At 48.6% G+C, this 21,286-nt stretch overlaps 1 protein-coding gene across 3 annotated transcripts in view; it reads left to right on the top strand.

Moving 5' to 3' along the window:
* hcfc1b (host cell factor C1b) overlaps nucleotides 1–21,286 on the top strand; it is a 71,123-nt gene that overhangs the window by 32,560 nt on the left and 17,277 nt on the right. For 2 of the 3 annotated variants that reach the window (XM_055891055.1, XM_055891057.1), the window contains 11 exons: nucleotides 393–452; nucleotides 3,498–3,608; nucleotides 5,090–5,291; nucleotides 5,554–5,687; nucleotides 7,782–7,920; nucleotides 8,232–8,368; nucleotides 9,880–11,047; nucleotides 13,374–13,525; nucleotides 13,709–13,894; nucleotides 17,936–18,131; nucleotides 20,135–20,295. In XM_055891055.1, coding sequence (XP_055747030.1) covers nucleotides 393–452; nucleotides 3,498–3,608; nucleotides 5,090–5,291; nucleotides 5,554–5,687; nucleotides 7,782–7,920; nucleotides 8,232–8,368; nucleotides 9,880–11,047; nucleotides 13,374–13,525; nucleotides 13,709–13,894; nucleotides 17,936–18,131; nucleotides 20,135–20,295 — 2,646 coding nt within the window. The remainder of the gene's footprint in view (nucleotides 1–392; nucleotides 453–3,497; nucleotides 3,609–5,089; nucleotides 5,292–5,553; nucleotides 5,688–7,781; nucleotides 7,921–8,231; nucleotides 8,369–9,879; nucleotides 11,048–13,373; nucleotides 13,526–13,708; nucleotides 13,895–17,935; nucleotides 18,132–20,134; nucleotides 20,296–21,286) is intronic. The other variant, XM_055891056.1, reaches the window with a different exon arrangement.

Below are 21,286 nucleotides of genomic sequence, written 5' to 3'. Positions count from 1 at the left end.
CAGGCTAACTTTAATAAACATTCAGAAATAACTAGATTTTTATTTATTTTTGGTTCTACAGTTTGGATTAATTTAATTAAACCATTTAATAACAATATTAATGATAATAATGAAATAACTTTTATAATTCAGAAATAACTTTTTAGATTTTCTCGTTTGTTTTTCTGCTTATGCCAAAGCTTAACTTGGTATATGGGTTGTAAAATTGTTTTGTTTGAATGAATCCCAATTCCTATTTCATGCATCCTTTCCTATACAATATGTTTAAACAAATCTGAACATTGAAGCTAAGCAAGTTAGCTTGCTATCTCATTGACCCCGGTTTTGTGACATGTCCCACAGCCCTGGTTTAGCAGGGACTCACTGCATCTGTTTTGTGCCCCCGTTCTAAGCTGACTGCGGCCAACCAGGGGCAAAACAAAGTGATGTCTGGCAAGGACGTGCAGCATTGGGTTAGTTAGGATGCCTTCTGTTGTCTTTTACATGAACAGTCCATTTTCCCCATGGGGGGGGGGTCACATATTAAACATGTATAGTAGAACAGTCCATTCTCCCCATGGGGGGGGGGTCACATATTAAACATGTACAGTAGAACAGTCCATTTTCCCCATGGGGGGTCACATATTAAACATGTACAGTAGAACAGTCCATTTTCCCCATGGGGGGGGGGGGGGGGTCACATATTAAACATGTACAGTAGAACAGTCCATTTTCCCCATGGGGGGGGGGGGGGTCACATATTAAACATGTACAGTACAACAGTCCATTTTCCCCATGGGGGGTCACATATTAAACATGTACAGTAGAACAGTCCATTCTCCCCATGGGGGGGTCACATATTAAACATGTACAATAGAACAGTCCATTTTCACCATGGGGGGGGGGGGGGGGGTCACATATTAAACATGTACAGTAGAACAGTCCATTCTCCCCATGGGGGGGGTCACATATTAAACATGTACAGTAGAACAGTCCATTCTCCCCATGGGGGGGGTCACATATTGAACATGTACAGTACAACAGTCACATATTAAACATGTACAGTAGAACGGTCCATTTTCCCCATGGGGGGGGGTCACATATTAAACATGTACAGTAGAACGGTCCATTCTCCCCATGGGGGGGGGTCACATATTAAACATGTACAGTAGAACGGTCCATTTTCCCCATGGGGGGGGGGTCACATATTAAACATGTACAGGACAACAGTCCATTATCCCCATGGGGGGGTCACATATTAAACATGTACAGTAGAACAGTCCATTCTCCCCATGGGGGGGGTCACATATTGAACATGTACAGTAGAACGGTCCATTTTCCCCATGGGGGGTCACATATTAAACATGTACAGTAGAACAGTCCATTCTCCCCATGGGGGGGGTCACATATTGAACATGTACAGTACAACAGTCACATATTCACCATGTACAGTAGAACAGTCCATTCTCCCCATGGGGGGGTCACATATTAAACATGTACAGTAGAACAGTCCATTCTCCCCATGGGGGGTCACATATTAAACATGTACAGTAGAACAGTCCATTCTCCCCATGGGGGGGTCACATTTTACACATGTACAGTAGAACAGTCACATATTAAACATGTACAGTAGAACAGTCCATTCTCCCCATGGGGGGGTCACATATTCACCATGTACAGTAGAACAGTCCATTCTCCCCATGGGGGGGTCACATATTCACCATGTACAGTAGAACAGTCCATTCTCCCCATGGGGGGGGTCACATATTAAACATGTACAGTAGAACAGTCCATTCTCCCCATGGGGGGGGTCACATATTAAACATGTACAGTAGAACAGTCCATTCTCCCCATGGGGGGTCACATATTCAACATGTACAGTAGAACAGTCCATTTTCCCCATGGGGGGGTCACATAATGAACATGAACAGTCCATTCTCCCCATGGGGGGCCACATATTAAACATGTACAGTAGAACAGTCACATATTCACCATGTACAGTAGAACAGTCCATTCTCCCCATGGGGGGGGGGGGTCACATATTCAACATGTACAGTAGAACAGTTCATTCTCCCCATGGGGGGGTCACATATTAAACATGGACAGTAGAACAGTCCATTCTCCCCATGGGGGGGGTCACATATTAAACATGTACAGTAGAACAGTCCATTCTCCCCATGGGGGGGGTCACATATTAAACATGTACAGTAGAACAGTCCATTCTCCCCATGGGGGGTCACATATTAAACATGTACAGTAGAACAGTCCATTATCCCCATGGGGGGGGTCACATATTAAACATGTACAGTAGAACAGTCCATTCTCCCCATGGGGGGGGTCACATATTAAACATGTACAGTAGAACAGTCCATTCTCCCCATGGGGGGGGGTCACATATTAAACATGTACAGTAGAACAGTCCATTTTCCCCATGGGGGGGTCACAATGAACATGAACAGTCCATTCTCCCCATGGGGGGGCCACATTTTACACATGTACAGTAGAACAGTCACATATTCACCGTGTACAGTAGAACAGTCCATTCTCCCCATGGGGGGGGGGGGGGGGTCACATATTCAACATGTACAGTAGAACAGTCCATTCTCCCCATGGGGGGGGGTCACATATTAAACATGTACAGTAGAACAGTCCATTCTCCCCATGGGGGGTCACATATTAAACATGTACAGTAGAACAGTCCATTCTCCCCATGGGGGGGTCACATATTAAACATGTACAGTAGAACAGTCCATTCTCCCCATGGGGGGTCACATATTCAACATGTACAGTAGAACAGTCCATTATCCCCATGGGGGGGTTACATATTCAACATGTACAGTAGAACAGTCCATTATCCCCATGGGGGGGTCACATATTAAACATGTACAGTAGAACAGTCCATTTTCCCCATGGGGGGGGTCACATATTAAACATGTACATTAGAACAGTCCATTCTCCCCATGGGGGTCACATATTAAACATGTACAGTAGAACAGTCCATTATCCCCATGGGGGGGTCACATATTAAACATGTACAGTAGAACAGTCCATTCTCCCCATGGGGGGGGGGGGGGGTCACATATTAAACATGTACAGTAGAACAGTCCATTCTCCCCATGGGGGGTCACATATTAAACATGTACAGTAGAACAGTCCATTCTCCCCATGGGGGGGTCACATATTAAACATGTACAGTAGAACAGTCCATTTTCCCCATGGGGGGGGGGGGGGTCACATATTAAACATACACAGTATGGAAGTCGCTTTAAATTAAAACATCTGCTAATTTCCATTAATTAATTAATTTCATTAGCGACAAATGTAAAATACATAGTTTCCTCAGCCATGTAAGTACAACCATACCCACCCATGTAAGATATTATCTGACATTAAATTGGCCTATCTTGATAGAAGTCACGTGAAAGCGTCTGCTAAGTGGAATATATTATATTAGGTTATAGATGGGTCTTGATCATGTAAGACATGTTGTTTTTGACCAGTCTCTCCTCTGTCCTCAGCTGTCCAACCTGTCCAACCTGGGGAAGGTGATGTCCGTCGTCCAGACCAAACCTGGTCAGACCGGAGCGATGACGGGACAGGCTGGCTCCAGCCTACAGCACATTATACAGGTCAGTAGTCAGCGCGTTGGGCCAGTAACCAAAAGGTTGCTGGTTCAAATCCCCGAGCTGACAATGTAAAAACAATCTGTCGTTCTGCCCCCTGAGCAAGGCAGTTATCCCACTGTTCCCCGGGCGCCGAAGGTGTGGCTGTCGAATACTGCAGCCCCCCCCCCCCCCCCCGCACTTCTCTGATTCAGAGGGGGTTGGGTTAAATGCGGAAGACACATTTCAGTTATACAACTGACTGGGTATCCCCCATTTCCCTTAGTCTTGGGGTGGCAGGTAGCCTAGTGGGTAGAGCATTGGACCAGTAACCGAAAGGTTGCTGGATCGAATCCCCGAGCTGACAATGTAAAAAAATCTGTCCTTCTGCCCCTGAACAAGGCAGTTAACCCACTGTTCCTAGGCCGTCATTGTAAATAAGAATTTCGAGGGTCTGATTAGGGGTTTCACTTTTTCCCCATCCCTAACAAATGCATCTGATTTTAAACTAATTACATTTGAAACCAAAGACCATGATTAGTGTATTTGCAGGTACTGGGGCAAAATTGTGCCACCAATCAGGCCCACGAGGACTGGAGTTGCCCATCCCTGATTTAGGGTTTGTGTCCACGACTAGTCTTAATCTGTGTGGCTATGTTCGAAATGTCTTTAGATCTGGTGAGAAAATCTCTTGACAGCCTGCCTAGTCCTGTACGGTATCAGCCTAGTCCAGTACGCGATCAGCCTAGTCCAGTACGAGATCAGCCTAGTCCTGTACGGTATCAGCCTAGTCCAGTACGCGATCGGCCTAGTCCAGTACGGGATCGGCCTAGTCCAGTACGGGATCGGCCTAGTCCAGTACGCGATCGGCCTAGTCCAGTACGCGATCGGCCTAGTCCAGTACGCGATCGGCCTAGTCCAGTACGCGATCGGCCTAGTCCAGTACGCGATCGGCCTAGTCCAGTACGGGATCGGCTTAGTCCAGTACGGGATCGGCCTAGTCCAGTACGGGATCGGCCTAGTCCAGTACGCGATCGGCCTAGTCCAGTACGGGATCGGCCTAGTCCAGTACGCGATCGGCCTAGTCCAGTACGGGATCGGCCTAGTCCAGTACGGGATCGGCCTAGTCCAGTACGGGATCGGCTTAGTCCAGTACGGGATCGGCCTAGTCCAGTACGGGATCGGCCTAGTCCAGTACGCGATCGGCCTAGTATTCTGATGTACGCGATCGGCCTAGTATTCTGATGTACGCGATCGGCCTAGTATTCTGATGTACGCGATCGGCCTAGTATTCTGATGTACGCGATCGGCCTAGTATTCTGATGTACGCGATCGGCCTAGTATTCTGATGTATGCGATCGGCCTAGTATTCTGATGTACGCGATCAGTCAACCAACCTGAGATATCCGTCTCGAAGGACCATGTTTCTTGTTGTCAGCTTCCACCTCTATCTTGACCTCCCGACCCCTAACCCTGAATCCCCTCTATCGGCTTTCCTTTTCAACCAGACTAAAGGTCCCCTCCCGGCGGGCACCATCCTGAAGCTGGTGACGTCAGCGGACGGTAAGCCCACCACGATCATCACTACGTCCCAGGCTGGGACCGCGGGGGGAAAGCCCACCATCTTATCTTACAGCGGCATGCCCACCGCCACCAAGCCTGGCACGCACATCATCAAGACCATACCCATGTCTGCCATCGGACAAGCGGGTTAGTCCTGTCTTGCTTCCTATACATCAACCAATTGAAAGGCAATTTGTGATTATTCAAATATTGTTAAAAAATATGTTTTTACTAATGTTGAGTGTTTTTCCTAGATCGTTTGATTCATAGTCAGCGCTACATTTGGGGATTTTGTTACACCGTTTTCAAGTGGCCCATTGGTGTAACCACATGGATCATTTTTTAAATGTGTCTACGTATGACGACAACTTCCTGTTACTAAATGGTATTTAATCTGTTGTTTGGTCAGGAGTGACAGGAAGTGGTATGAAGTCACCCATTACCATTATCACCACTAAGATGATGACACCAGGCACCGGGACACCAGGCAAGATCATCAGCGCTATGCCCAGAGCTGGGCCTGGTCAGCAAGGACTCACACAGGTACCCCAACCCCCCCCTCTATCCCCTCTCTAACCTTTAACCCTGGTACAGTAACACCAGCACAATGCCCAGACCTGGGCCTGGTCAGCAGGGACTCACAAAGGTACCCCCCCATCCCCTCTCTAACCTTTAACCCTGGTACAGTAACACCAGCACTATGCCCAGAGCTGGGCCTGGTCAGCAAGGACTCACACAGGTACCCCAACCCCCCCTCTCTATCCCCTCTCTAACCTTTAACCCTGGTACAGTAACACCAGCACTATGCCCAGAGCTGGGCCTGGTCAGCAGGGACTCACACAGGTACCCCAACCCCCCCTCTATCCCCTCTCTAACCTTTAACCCTGGTACAGTAACACCAGCACAATGCCCAGAGCTGGGCCTGGTCAGCAGGGACTCACACAGGTACCCCAACCCCCCCTCTCTATCCCCTCTCTAACCTTTAACCCTGGTACAGTAACACCAGCACTATGCCCAGAGCTGGGCCTGGTCAGCAGGGACTCACACAGGTACCCCAACCCCCCCTCTATCCCCTCTCTAACCTTTAACCCTGGTACAGTAACACCAGCACAATGCCCAGAGCTGGGCCTGGTCAGCAGGGACTCACACAGGTACCCCCCCCCCTCTATCCCCTCTCTAACCTTTAACCCTGGTACAGTAACACCAGCACTATGCCCAGAGCTGGGCCTGGTCAGCAGGGACTCACACAGGTACCCCCCCCCCCCCCTTCTATCCCCTCTCTAACCTTTAACCCTGGTACAGTAACACCAGCACTATGCCCAGAGCTGGGCCTGGTCAGCAGGGACTCACACAGGTACCCCCCCCCCCCCTCTATCCCCTCTCTAACCTTTAACCCTGGTACAGTAACACCAGCACTATGCCCAGAGCTGGGGCTGGTCAGCAGGGACTCACACAGGTACCCCAACCCCCCCTCTCTATCCCCTCTCTAACCTTTAACCCTGGTACAGTAACACCAGCACTATGCCCAGAGCTGGGCCTGGTCAGCAAGGACTCACACAGGTACCCCCCCCCCCCCCTCTATCCCCTCTCTAACCTTTAACCCTGGTACAGTAACACCAGCACTATGCCCAGAGCTGGGGCTGGTCAGCAGGGACTCACACAGGTACCCCCCCCCCCCCCCCCCCTCTATCCCCTCTCTAACCTTTAACCCTGGTACAGTAACACCAGCACTATGCCCAGAGCTGGGCCTGGTCAGCAGGGACTCACACAGGTACCCCCCCCCCTCTATCCCCTCTCTAACCTTTAACCCTGGTACAGTAACACCAGCACTATGCCCAGAGCTGGGCCTGGTCAGCAGGGACTCACACAGGTACCCCCCCCCTCTATCCCCTCTCTAACCTTTAACCCTGGTACAGTAACACCAGCACTATGCCCAGAGCTGGGGCTGGTCAGCAGGGACTCACAAAGGTACCCCAACCCCCCCTCTATCCCCTCTCTAACCTTTAACCCTGGTACAGTAACACCAGCACTATGCCCAGAGCTGGGGCTGGTCAGCAGGGACTCACACAGGTACCCCCCCCCCTCTATCCCCTCTCTAACCTTTAACCCTGGTACAGTAACACCAGCACTATGCCCAGAGCTGGGGCTGGTCAGCAGGGACTCACACAGGTACCCCAACCCCCCCTCTCTATCCCCTCTCTAACCTTTAACCCTGGTACAGTAACACCAGCACTATGCCCAGAGCTGGGGCTGGTCAGCAGGGACTCACACAGGTACCCCAACCCCCCCTCTCTATCCCCTCTCTAACCTTTAACCCTGGTACAGTAACACCAGCACTATGCCCAGAGCTGGGGCTGGTCAGCAGGGACTCACACAGGTACCCCAACCCCCCCCTCTCTATCCCCTCTCTAACCTTTAACCCTGGTACAGTAACACCAGCACTATGCCCAGAGCTGGGGCTGGTCAGCAGGGACTCACACAGGTACCCCCCCCCCCCTCTATCCCCTCTCTAACCTTTAACCCTGGTACAGTAACACCAGCACTATGCCCAGAGCTGGGGCTGGTCAGCAGGGACTCACACAGGTACCCCCCCCCCTCTATCCCCTCTCTAACGTTCTGTTATTATATTTCTACCAGGTGGTACTGAAGGGTGCCCCTGGACAACCCGGGACTATTTTACGGACAGTCCCCATGGGAGGAGTACGTCTCGTCTCCCCGGTTACCGTTTCCGGTGTCAAACCTAACGTCACCACCCTCGTTGTCAAGGGAACCACAGGTAAGGATGTTCAGTAATAGCTCTTTGCTAGTCGTGCGCGCTTCGCTTCATCCTTTGACTAGAGTTGTGTTTCCCTAAAGATTCGTCTAGTTTTAGTGACGCGTTGAATCATCATGCTTTAGCTTGTGCTGTTTTGAAGCATCTGTCCCAATAGATTAGCCCGAGTGCCAGTCTTGTTAGCGTTGACATTCCACTCCTTAACACGCCTGGTGGTATGTTAGCACAAAACCAATCTGGATTTTCAGCCTACCAATATACATAATCAATTAACCTTAACCAATTAATCAATTAACCTTGTCCCTTCCCCTTAGGTGTGACAACGTTTGGTACGGTGACTGGTACGGTGTCTTCGAGCCTGGCGGGTGGAAGCGTTGCCACGGCTACTCCCATCACCACCTTGGGCACCATGACCGCTCTGCCTGGACAGGTCACCGTCTCCGCAGCTCAGGTACAGTTCATGTAGAACAACGTGGGCTGGGTTTACAAAAGGCAGGCCAATTATTTGGGGAAAAAGTGATCTGATCGGTCCCCCCCCAAAAAAATAATGATCAGAATTGGGCTGCCTTTTGTAAACGCAGTGTCGTCGGCGTCTTATCTGTCACGTTTCTTTTTTTTTTTTTTTACGTCGGGAGAGTTGTTCGTGTTTGGTGCAGATGCTTGTCCTGCTGGCACAGTGATACGCCTGGGAGACAGCTGTCTGTGAAAACCAGGCCTTGCCGTGATTCTCTTCTGGTCAGACATGCCATCGTTAAAAAAACCTGTAGAAAACCTCATACTCGGAAGGATTCAGTTGTCATTTAACCTCTCTGAGATATGTTTGGACGCTAGCGTCCCACCTGGCCAACATCCAGTGAAAATGCAGAGCGCCAAATTCAAAATGAATTACTATTAAAAAATTAAACTTTCATGAAATCACACATTCAAAATACCAAATTAAAGCTACACTTGTTGTGAATCCAGCCAACGTGTCAGATCTAAAAAAAAAATGCTATTCGGCGAAAGCAAACAATGCTATTATCTGATGATAGCACCCCAGCTAATAATCACAGACCATCATATTTCAACCCTCCCGGCGCGACACAAAACGCAGAAATAAAGATATAATTCATGCCTTACCTTTGACGAGCTTCTTCTGTTGGCACTCCAATATGTCCCATAAACATCACAAATGGTCCCTTTGTTTGATTGATCCAGAAAAACACCGGTTCCAACTCGCTCAACATGACTACGAAAGTTACCTGTAAGCTTTGTCCAAACATTTCAAACTACTTTTGTAATACATACTTTAGGTATTTTTTAACGTAAATAATCGATAAAATTGAAGACTGGATGATCTGTGTTCAATACCGGAGGAAAACTGGTCACGCGCCTCTAACAAACAGTACACTTCACTGGAGCCTCATTCTGAACATGGCTACTTCTTCATTTCTCAAAGGAAAAACCTCAACCAATTTCTAAAGACTGTTGACATCCAGTGGAAGCGATAGGAACTGCAGGAAATCTGCAGGAAGTCCCTTAGAAATCTCTATTCCCAATGAAAACCCATTGAAAAGAGTGACCTCAAAACAAAAATCTGAATGGTTTGTCCTCTGGGTTTTGCCTGCCAAATAAGTTCTGTTATACTCACAGACATGATTCAAACAGTTTTAGAAACGTCAGTGTTTTCTATCCAATACTACTAATAATAAGCATATATTAACATCTGGGACTGAGTTAGGAGGCAGTTTACTATGGGCACGCTTTTCATCCAAAAGTGAAAATGCTGCCCCCTATCCCAGAGAAGTTAAATATGTTTTTATTTATTCAAATATGTATTTTCTTTTATTGGCAAGATCGATTTGTATTGTAACTTGTTTTATTGACCTCTTCTGTGTGTTGGAAAATAAATGCTTACACATCTTTAAAAACAGTTTCTATTGACTTCCTGATTTGACCTCCTGTACTCGTTCTGTCCTCCAGGCGGGAGCTCAGCCCACTCAGGTGACCCTAATCACGACCCCCAGTGGTGTGGACGCTCAGCCTGTCCACGACCTCCCGGTCTCCATCCTGTCTTCCCCCACCTCCGCCGATCCCTCGTCCACCCAGCCCGAGGCAGGCGACCCAGGAACGGTAACCCTGGTCTGCTCAAACCCCCCCTGCGAGACCCACGAGACTGGCACTACCAATACAGCGACCACAGCCTCCGCTAACATGACCGGTAATGGTGGGGTGGAGCGGGTGTGTTCAAACCCGCCGTGTGAAACCCACGAAACCGGTACCACCAACACCCAGACGACGGCGTCCTCCAACATGGGCCAGGTACAGCAGGTGTGCACCAACCCGCCGTCAGAGACCCACGATACAGGTACCACCAACACCCAGACGACGGCGTCCTCCAACATGGGCCAGGTACAGCAGGTGTGCACCAACCCGCCGTCAGAGACCCACGATACAGGTACCACCAACACCCAGACTACCGCCAGCTGTAACATGGGATCCAACCAGCAACAACAACAAGGCTCCTGTGTAATCGACAACACCAGCGGGTCCGATCCCCCGTCCTCTCCGCCCCCCTCTTCCGGAGCCCTCTCCCCGTCGTCTGTCTCTGGTAGCAGCTCTGTGCCCGGGGTGTTACGACCGGAGACTCTGAGAACAGGGACTACCTACACCTCGACCACCGCACGCTCTAACATGGGCTCTGACAAGATGGGCATGACGCTCAGCTCCTCGTCCTCAGATAACCAGAGCAGGTCATCCGGTGGTGGTGGAGGAGGAGGATCCTCCCTCACCTCTCCTGTCTGCTCCAGTCCACCTTGTGAAACACACCAGCCAAGCCCCACTGAGGCCGGAGCTGGAGGCAGCAGCGACACACAGGTCTGCTCCAATCCACCTTGTGAAACACACGAGACTGGCACTACCACTACGTCGACGCAGGCCAACTCCAGTATGGGCAACGGGCAGACGACAGGGACAGTGCAGAGGGTGTGTTCCAACCCGCCGTGTGAAACGCACGAGACGGGCACCACCAACACCCCGTCTCAGACTACGTCCAACCTGGCGGGGACGGGGACTGGCACGGTCCAGAGAGTGTGTTCCAATCCACCGTGTGAAACGCACGAGACTGGCACCACCAACACGGCTACGACAGGTGGGATCTACTGCTATCTATCTATCTATCCACTGAGCATGGCGGTCTTTAACCCGTTCTGTACTCATTGGCGTTTTTAGAGAGGATTTGTTTTCAGACACAGATTAAGTCAAGTCCGAGACGACTAAAAATCTACTCAAAAGTGAATCGCCAGAAAGATTAGGCTTAATCTCTAGGTCTAGGGGAAATTGTCCCTTAGGCTCCTTTTACACAGGCCTACATATTCTGATATTTTGCCCAATTATTGGGGAAAAGGTTGATCTGATTGGTCCAAAGATCAGATTTGGTCTGCCTGTATAAACACAGCCTTAGTGTTTTAAAACAGAAGATTAAGAGTTTAAATGTTAGTAATATTTTCTCCTACCTACATACAGGATGTTTGGGTCTCCGCGTGGGGATGTTTCAGTCTCCGCGTGGGGATGTTTGGGTCTCCGCGTGGGGATGTTTGGGTCTCCGCGTGGGGATGTTTGGGTGTCCGCGTGGGGATGTTTGGGTCTCCGCGTGGGGATGTTTGGGTCTCATGTTTGGGTCTCCGCGTGGGGATGTTTGGGTCTCATGTTTGGGTCTCCGCGTGGGGATGTTTGGGTCTCATGTTTGGGTCTCATGTTTGGGTCTCCGCGTGGGGATGTTTGGGTCTCCGCGTGGGGATGTTTGGGTCTCCGCGTGGGGATGTTTGGGTCTCCGCGTGGGGATGTTTGGGTCTCCGCGTGGGGATGTTTGGGTGTCCGCGTGGGGATGTTTGGGTCTCATGTTTCGGTCTCCGCGTGGGGATGTTTGGGTCTCCGCGTGGGGATGTTTGGGTCTCATGTTTGGGTCTCCGCGTGGGGATGTTTGGGTCTCCGCGTGGGGATGTTTGGGTCTCATGTTTGGGTCTCCGCGTGGGGATGTTTGGGTCTCCGCGTGGGGATGTTTGGGTCTCCGCGTGGGGATGTTTGGGTCTCCGCGTGGGGATGTTTGGGTCTCCGCGTGGGGATGTTTGGGTCTCCGCGTGGGGATGTTTGGGTCTCCGCGTGGGGATGTTTGGGTCTCATGTTTGGGTCTCATGTTTGGGTCTCCGCGTGGGGATGTTTGGGTCTCATGTTTGGGTCTCCGCGTGGGGATGTTTGGGTCTCATGTTTGGGTCTCCGCGTGGGGATGTTTGGGTCTCCGCGTGGGGATGTTTCGGTCTCCGCGTGGGGATGTTTGGGTCTCCGCGTGGGGATGTTTCGGTCTCCGCGTGGGGATGTTTGGGTCTCATGTTTGGGTCTCCGCGTGGGGATGTTTGGGTCTCCGCGTGGGGATGTTTGGGTCTCTGCGTGGGGATGTTTCGGTCTCCGCGTGGGGATGTTTGGGTCTCCGCGTGGGGATGTTTGGGTCTCCGCGTGGGGATGTTTGGGTCTCCGCGTGGGGATGTTTCGGTCTCCGCGTGGGGATGTTTGGGTCTCCGCGTGGGGATGTTTGGGTCTCCGCGTGGGGATGTTTGGGTCTCATGTTTGGGTCTCCGCGTGGGGATGTTTCGGTCTCCGCGTGGGGATGTTTGGGTCTCCGCGTGGGGATGTTTGGGTCTCATGTTTGGGTCTCCGCGTGGGGATGTTTCGGTCTCCGCGTGGGGATGTTTGGGTCTCATGTTTGGGTCTCCGCGTGGGGATGTTTGGGTCTCCGCGTGGGGATGTTTGGGTCTCCGCGTGGGGATGTTTGGGTCTCCGCGTGGGGATGTTTGGGTCTCCGCGTGGGGATGTTTGGGTCTCCGCGTGGGGATGTTTGGGTCTCCGCGTGGGGATGTTTGGGTCTCCGCGTGGGGATGTTTGGGTCTCCGCGTGGGGATGTTTGGGTCTCCGCGTGGGGATGTTTGGGTCTCCGCGTGGGGATGTTTGGGTCTCCGCGTGGGGATGTTTGGGTCTCCGCGTGGGGATGTTTGGGTCTCCGCGTGGGGATGTTTGGGTCTCATGTTTGGGTCTCATGTTTGGGTCTCCGCGTGGGGATGTTTGGGTCTCATGTTTGGGTCTCCGCGTGGGGATGTTTGGGTCTCATGTTTGGGTCTCCGCGTGGGGATGTTTGGGTCTCATGTTTGGGTCTCCGCGTGGGGATGTTTGGGTCTCCGCGTGGGGATGTTTGGGTCTCCGCGTGGGGATGTTTGGGTCTCCGCGTGGGGATGTTTGGGTCTCCGCGTGGGGATGTTTGGGTCTCCGCGTGGGGATGTTTGGGTCTCCGCGTGGGGATGTTTGGGTCTCCGCGTGGGGATGTTTGGGTGTCCGCGTGGGGATGTTTCGGTCTCCGCGTGGGGATGTTTGGGTCTCCGCGTGGGGATGTTTCGGTCTTAATTGTGTGACGTCCCTCCTCCCTCCAGCCCAGCCTGGTGACTCGACACAGGGAGACAACGGAACTACAGAGGCTCCCTCGTCGTCCTCGGTAACCACAGAGTCCAGCGCCGTGGTGGCGTCTGGTCGAGCAGTTACCACGGTTACCCAGTCCACACCCACACCTGGACCCTCCGTACCTGTAAGGGCCACACACACACACAAGGCTGTTATAGTGTCTATTCTCTTGTGGTTAGCTGGTTCAGATAGTCACTGCAGTAAGAGACTGTTAGTGGTGTTTATTTTGGTATCATTTTACTTTTGACCATTCAACCCTTTCTGTCCCCGACCCCTTTCTGTCCCCCCCGACCCTTCCTTCCACCAGGAGATCTCGTCGATGTCTGGGTCGTCTGAGGCGATGGTAGCGGCGTGTATAGAGGGAGAGGAGGCCATGCAGACCGACTGTCTCCCAGAGGGCACAGTAAGGGTCGTGACCCTGGAGGAGGCTGCTGCAGCTGGGATACAGGTCCATGTGGAGGGCATGGAGGAACAGAACCAGGGGGAGCAGGAGGTACAGTACATTCAGTTATTTATATATATATATATATATATATATATATATATATATATATATATATAGAATGTGGGGAGTGTGAAGAATCTCAAATATAAAATATATTTTGATTTGTTTAACACTTTTTTTTGGTTACTACATGATTCCATATGTGTTATTTCATAGTTTTGATTTCTTCACTATTATTCTACAATGTAGAAAATAGTAAAAACAAAGAAAAACCCTGGAATGAGTATATATTGAGTATATATACACTGCTCAAAAAAATAAAGGGAACACTTAAACAACACAATGTAACTCCAAGTCAATCACACTTCTGTGAAATCAAACTGTCCAATTAGGAAGCAACACTGATTGACAATAAATTTCACAAGCTGTTGTGCAAATGGAATAGACAAAAGGTGGAAATTATAGGCAATTAGCCAGACACCCCCAATAAAGGAATGGTTCTGCAGGTGGTGACCACACACCACCAATATATATATTCTATATATACTCATTCCAGGGTTTTTCTATGTTTTTACTATTTTCTACATTGTAGAATAATAGTGAAGACATCAAAACTATGAAATAACACACATGGAATCATGTAGTAACCAAAAAAGTGTTAAACAAATGAAAATGTATTTGAGATTCTTCCAAGTTGATGACTTGATGACCGCTTTGCACACTCTTGGCATTCTCTCAACCAGCTTCATGAGGTAGTCACCTGGAATGCATTTCAATTAACAGGTGTGCCTTGGTAAAAGTTGTGGAATTTCTTTCCTTCTTAATGCGTTTGAGCCAGGTAGGGGTGGTATACAGAAGAATCCCTATTTGGTAAAAGACCAAGTCCATATTATGGCAAGAACAGCTCAAATAAGCAAAGAGAAATCACAGTCCATCATTACTTTAACCTGTCTAGGATCAGCGTGGCGCTAGCGGCACACTCCCCCCCCCCCCCCCCCCCACTGAAAAACCAGTGCCGCGAAATTCAAAAAAAATATTTTTTTAAAATATTTAACTTTCACACATTAAAGTCCAATACAGCTAATGAAAGACACAGATCTTGTGAATCCAGTCAACATGTCCGATTTTTAAAATGTTTTACAGGGAAGACACAATATGTAAAGATGTACATCTATTACCTAAAAACACATTAGCATAATCCACCATCTTTTATTTGTCCACCAACACCAGTAGCCATCACCAATTCGGCTAAACTAAGATATTTATAGCCCCTAACCAACAAAAAAACTCATTAGATGACAGTCTGATAACATATTTATGGTATGGGATAGGTTTTGTTAGAAAAAAGTGCATATTTCAGGTAGATGGCATAGGTTACAATTGCACCCACCGTCACAAATGGACTAGAAAAACTACTTAGAGCAACGTGTTTACCTAACTACTAATCATCAAACATTTCGTAAAAATACACAGCATACACGAATCGAAAGACACAGATCCTGTGAATACAGACAATATTTCAGATTTTCTAAGTGTCTTACAGCGAAAACACAATAAATCGTTATATTAGCATAGCACATAGCACATAGCAGCCCAGCATTGATTCTAGCCAAAGTGAGCGATAAAAGTCAACATCGCCAAAAGATATTAATTTTTTCACTAACCTTCTCAGAATTCTTCCGATGACACTCCTGTAACATCATATTACACAATCCATATAGAGTTTGATCGCAAATGTTTATATTTAGCCACCAAAATCATGGTTAGACAATGTGAAATGTAGACAAGCTGGTCAGAAAATGTCCTTGCGCCACTTAGACAGTGATCTACTCTTATACATAAATACTCATAAACGTGACTAAAAAATATAGGGTGGACAGGGATTGATAGACAATTTAATTCTTAATACAATTGCGGAATTACATTTTTTAATTTATCCTTACTTTTCAATACAGTTTGCGCCAAGCGAAGCTACGTCAAAAAACATGGCGTCCTAAGCCACTAAAATGTTTCGACAGAAACACGATTTATCATAATAAAAATGTCCTACCTTGAGCTGTTCTTCCATCAGTATCTTGGGCAAAGGATCCTTTCTTGGGAGTAATCGTCTTTTGGTGGAAAGCTGTCCTCTTGCCATGTGGAAATGCCAACTACGTTCGGGATGAACTGAAAAGCGTGCCCAACTATTCACATCGTTGCAAAAATAAATGTCCCAAAATCGCACTAAACGGATATAAATTGCTATAAAACGCTTTAAATTAACTACCTTATGATGTTTTTAACTCCTATAACGAGTGAAAAGATGACCGGAGAAATATAACAGGCTAAACTAACGCTTGGAACAGGAGAGGGTCGGTGTCCTCCACGCGCGTGACGCACCAAGAAAAGACTTGCTAGCTACAGGGTTTTTTGATTTATAGGGCCTGTGAACGCGCAATCGACCCCATTGGAATCGTCATCACGTAAAGGCATCCAGGGGAAGACGTAAGAAGTGTCCGTATAGTCATAGCAATAAGAGTGCCCTTTTAACTGACTTCAGAACAGTGGCCAACATTTCTGAAATCTGAATCCATGTCAGGGAAATTGCTGTAGAATGGGCTCTGTTCCACTTAGAGACAAAATTTCAACTCCTATAGAAACTATAGACTGTTTTCTATCCAATAATAATAATAATATGCATATTGTACGATCAAGGATTTTGTGGGAAGCCGTTTCAAAAATTACCCAATTAGCATAAATAGTCTAAACAGCGCCCACATCCCCAACAGGTTAAGACATGAAGGTCAGTCATTACAGAACATTTCAAGAACTTTGAAGAAGTGCAGTCACAAAAACTTTCAAGGGCTTTAATGAAACTGGCTCTCATGAGGACCGCCACAGGAAAGGAAGACCCAGAGTTACCTCTGCTGCAAAGGACAAGTTCAGTACAGTTACCAGCCTCAGATTGCAGCCCAAATAAATGCTTCACAGTGTTCAAGTAACAGACATCTCAACATCAACTGTTCAGAGGAGACTGTGTGAATCAGGTCTTCATGGTTGAATTGCTGCAAAGAAACCACTACTAAAGGACACCAATAAGAAGAAGAGACTTGCTTGGGCCAAGAAACACGAGCAATGGACATTAGACAGGTGGAAATCTGTCCTTTGGTCTGATGAGTCCACATTTTTGAGTTTTTGGTTCCAACCGCCGTGTCTTTGTGGCACGCATAGTATGTCAACGGATAATCTCTGCATGTGTGGTTCCCATCGTGAAGCATGGAGGAAGAGGTGTGGGGGTGCTTTGCTGGTAACACTGTCAGTGATTTATTTAGAATTGAGGGCACACTTAACCAGCATGGCTACAAAAGCATTCTGCAGCAATACACCATCCCATCTGGTTTGGGCTTAGTGGGACACTTTTGGTTTTTCAACAGGACAATGACCCAACACACCTCCAGGCTCTGTAAGGGCTGTATGACCAAGAAGGAGAGTGATGAAGTGCTGCATCAGATGACCTGGCCTCCACAATCACCCAACCTCAACCCAATTGAGACGGTTTGGGATGAGTTGGACCGCAGAGTGAAGGAAAAGCAGCCAACAAGTGCTCAGCATATGTGGGAACTCCTTCAAGATTGTTGGAAAAGCATTCCAGGTGAAGCTGGTTGAGAGAATGCCAAGAGCGTGCAAAGCTGCCATCAAGGCAAAGGGTGGCTACAATATATAAAATGTAAAATATATTTTGATTTGTTTAACACTTTTTGGGGGTTACTACATGATTCCATATGTGTTATTACATAGTTTTGATGTCTTCACTATAATTCTATAATGTAGAAAATAAGTAAAAAATAAAGAAAAACCCTTGAATGAGTAGCTGTGTCAACTTTTGACTGGTAGTGTACATATACATACAATGCAACACTCACGGAAGGAAACTACCATCCACAGGTTTACTGTCATGTCTTGGAAAAGGCCACAGAATGAAATGCTGTGTTTCCTCCTAGCAACACACACGAGCGACCGAAATGTGTGCCAACAAAACATTTTTTAGTAACATTGAAAAAAAACTATGTTTAATGTCGTGAACTTTATTTTATTTTCTTTGCCTCCTAGGGCCTTCCTGCGGAGCTGATGTCTGAAGGTGGCTCGGGGGGGCAGCAGACCCTGATGGTGACGGGTTTAACCCCCGAGGAGCTGGCTGTTACCGCTGCTGCCGAGGAGGCGGCGCAACACGCTGCTGCCGAGGAGGCTAACGCCCAGGCCATGGCCATACAGGCTGTCCTGCAGGCGGCACAGCACGCTGTCATGAGTGAGTAGACACACACACACACACACACACACACACACACACACACACACACACACAGGCCATGGCCATGGCCATACAGGCTGTCCTGCAGGCGGCACAGCACGCTGTCATGAGTGAGTAGACACACACACACACACACACACACACAGTCCTGGTCATACCGGCTGTACTACAGACGGTCCTGGTCATACCTGCTGTAGATCAGGTATTCCCAAACTGGGGTATGGGTACCCACAATGCCGTCGGGGGTACGCCAAATAAAAATGTGATTCACGTTTAAAAAAAATATATATATATATCCACTTATATTTTCCAACGGGGCTATACATTTGGGTGAGTTTTTTGTCTCTCTCGCCTGAGTAGCCTCGTTTCACTGCCAAAAATAAATTAAACCATCTGGTGTTCAGCGAAATAACAACACAATGTACCATACCATACCACCAACGCCATGACAGGGAGACAACGTGGAGGGGTAACGCCATGACAGGGAGACAACGTGGAGGGGTAACGCCATGACAGGGAGACAACGTGGAGGGGTAACGCCATGACAGGGAGACAACGTGGAGGGGTAACGCCATGACAGGGAGACAACGTGGAGGGGTAACGCCATGACAGGGAGACAACGTGGAGGGGTAACGCCATGACAGGGAGACAACGTGGAGGGGTAACGCCATGACAGGGAGATAACGTGGAGGGGTAACGCCATGACAGGGAGACAACGTGGAGGGGTAACGCCATGACAGGGAGACAACGTGGAGGGGTAACGCGCGTGCAAGCAGTTGCTCCCGTCAACACTCGCAGAGAGAGACTCTTAAAATAAAAAATAAAATATATATATATATATATATCCCCAATTTTCGTGGTATCCAATTGCTAGTAATTACTACCTTGTCTCATCGCTACAACTCCCGTACGGGCTCGGGAGAGACGAAGGTCGAAAGCCATGCGTCCTCCGAAGCACAACCCAACCAAGCCGCACTGCTTCTTTAACACAGCGCGCCTCCAACCCGGAAGCCAGCCCCACCAATGTGTCGGAGGAAACACCGTGCACCTGGCCCCCTTGGTTAGCGCGCACTGCGCCCAGCCCGCCACAGGAGTCGCTGGTGCGCGATGAGACAAGGATATCCCTACCGGCCAAACCCTCCCCTAACCCGGGCGACGCTGGGTCAATTGTGCGTCGCCCCACGGACCTCCCGGCCGCGGCCCGGCTGCGACAGAGCCTGGGCACGAACCCAGAGTCTCTGGTGGCACAGCTAGCGCTGCGATGCAGTGCTCTAGACCACTGCGCCACCCGGGAGGCCCCCGAGAGACTCTTGCTGCCAAAGGCTAGTGTAATGGTATTTGGCTTAAATGCTGCTAGCGGTACGCGGTACTGCAATATCGCGCGCAACAAACTGATTTTCCAGATTCGATCTTAATTTATACTCCTGTTTTAGTAGTGTCTGCTCTGCGATGAGTTGAAACATTAAAATGGTATCGGTAGTCAGTTGAACATCTCGCATTTCAGTTCCATATGACCGATTTCTGTTGGACCAAAATGCAAATGGTGAGTTGAAACCGCTTGTCAGAGGAATGTGATCTCATCTTTGGTGTGTGTGTGTGTGTGTGTGTGTGTGTGTGTGTGTGTGTGTGTGTGTGTGTGTGTGTGTGTGTGTGTGTGTGTGTGTGTGTGTGTGTGTGTGTGTGTGTGTGTGTGTGTGTGTGTGTGTGTGTGTGTGTGTGTGTGTGTGTGTGTGTGTGTGTGTGTGTGTGTGTGTGTGTGTGTGTGTGTGCATTGGAAGGTACAGCCTATAGTCATTGCACAGATGGAGCGAAGGAGATGATACCAAAAATGAGAACAAGCGGACTTAACTCATAAAAATCAAATAAAATACTCCTGCAGTACTGGCATTTGGAATATCGTGCCAAAACATACATTCCAATGAATAGATATATCACCCAGCCCTAGTTATCAGTTCGGTAGATTGTAACAAGTCCCCCCCCCCCCCCCCTCTCTCCTCCAGATGAAGGAGACAGTGGCCAAGAGGGCCAGCATCAAAACATCCCCATTGTGTTGACTCAGGCTGAGCTGGCAGCCCTGGTACAACAACAACAACAGCTACAGGAAGCCCAGGCCCTGGCGCAGGCGGCGGCGGCGGCAGCAGCGGCAGCCCAACACAACCAGGTCAGTTCACTGTCTGTCTGAACTGTCGGTTCGTTTCATCTAGGTATGTTGACTCTTGAACCATACGTTTTAATTTGAAACGATTCTCGGTATGTAGACTCTTGAACCATACGTTTTCATTTGAAACGATTCTAGGTATGTAGACTCTTGAACCATACGTTTTCATTTGAAACGATTCTAGGTATGTAGACTCTTGAACCATACGTTTTCATTTGAAACGATTCTAGGTATGTAGACTCTTGAACCATACGTTTTCATTTGAAACGATTCTAGGTATGTAGACTCTTGAACCATACGTTTTCATTTGAAACGATTCTAGGTATGTTGACTCTTGAACCATACGTTTTAATTTGAAACGATTCTAGGTATGTATACTCTTGAACCATACGTTTTAATTTGAAACGCTTCTAGATATGTTGACTTTTGAACCATACGTTTTATTTTGAAACGATTCGGAGTGATTGTTTCATTAGAGGAACGGTTCGATTCACTGAAGTTTGTTGCATAAACACATGAATTTTCCACTCTAATATATAGCACCGCTATGGATGTCACCCCTCCATAATGGAGTGGTTTAAACCATTTGGAAGTTGACGGATTTGAATGAGCTTCTCTTACAGGTCATCGTAGTCATTTAGCAGGCGCTCTTATCTAGAGACGTAATTACTGCGTTCATCGTAGTCATTTAGCAGGCGCTCTGATCTAGAGACGTAATTACTGCGTTCATCGTAGTCATTTAGCAGGCGCTCTTATCTAGAGACGTAATTACTGCGTTCATCGTGAGATAGCTAGGTGAGACAACGCATCACAATCGTACGAAGTACATTTTCTCAAAGTATTACTCAGCAATGTCCGTGCTAGTAGGTAGTGTTGCTGGGGAGGTAGTGTTGCTGGGGAGGTAGTGTTGCTGGGGAGGTAGTGCTGCTGGGCTGGTGGGGGGGTAGTGCTGGTGGGGAGGTAGTGCTGCCGGGGAGCTAGTGCTGCCGGGGAG

This window comes from Salvelinus fontinalis, chromosome 31 (genome assembly GCF_029448725.1).
Source record: "Salvelinus fontinalis isolate EN_2023a chromosome 31, ASM2944872v1, whole genome shotgun sequence".
In the NCBI taxonomy this organism is placed as follows: domain Eukaryota; kingdom Metazoa; phylum Chordata; class Actinopteri; order Salmoniformes; family Salmonidae; genus Salvelinus; species Salvelinus fontinalis.
The sequence above is the reverse complement of the archived record's forward strand: the minus strand, read 5'-3'. Positions and strand labels throughout refer to the sequence as shown.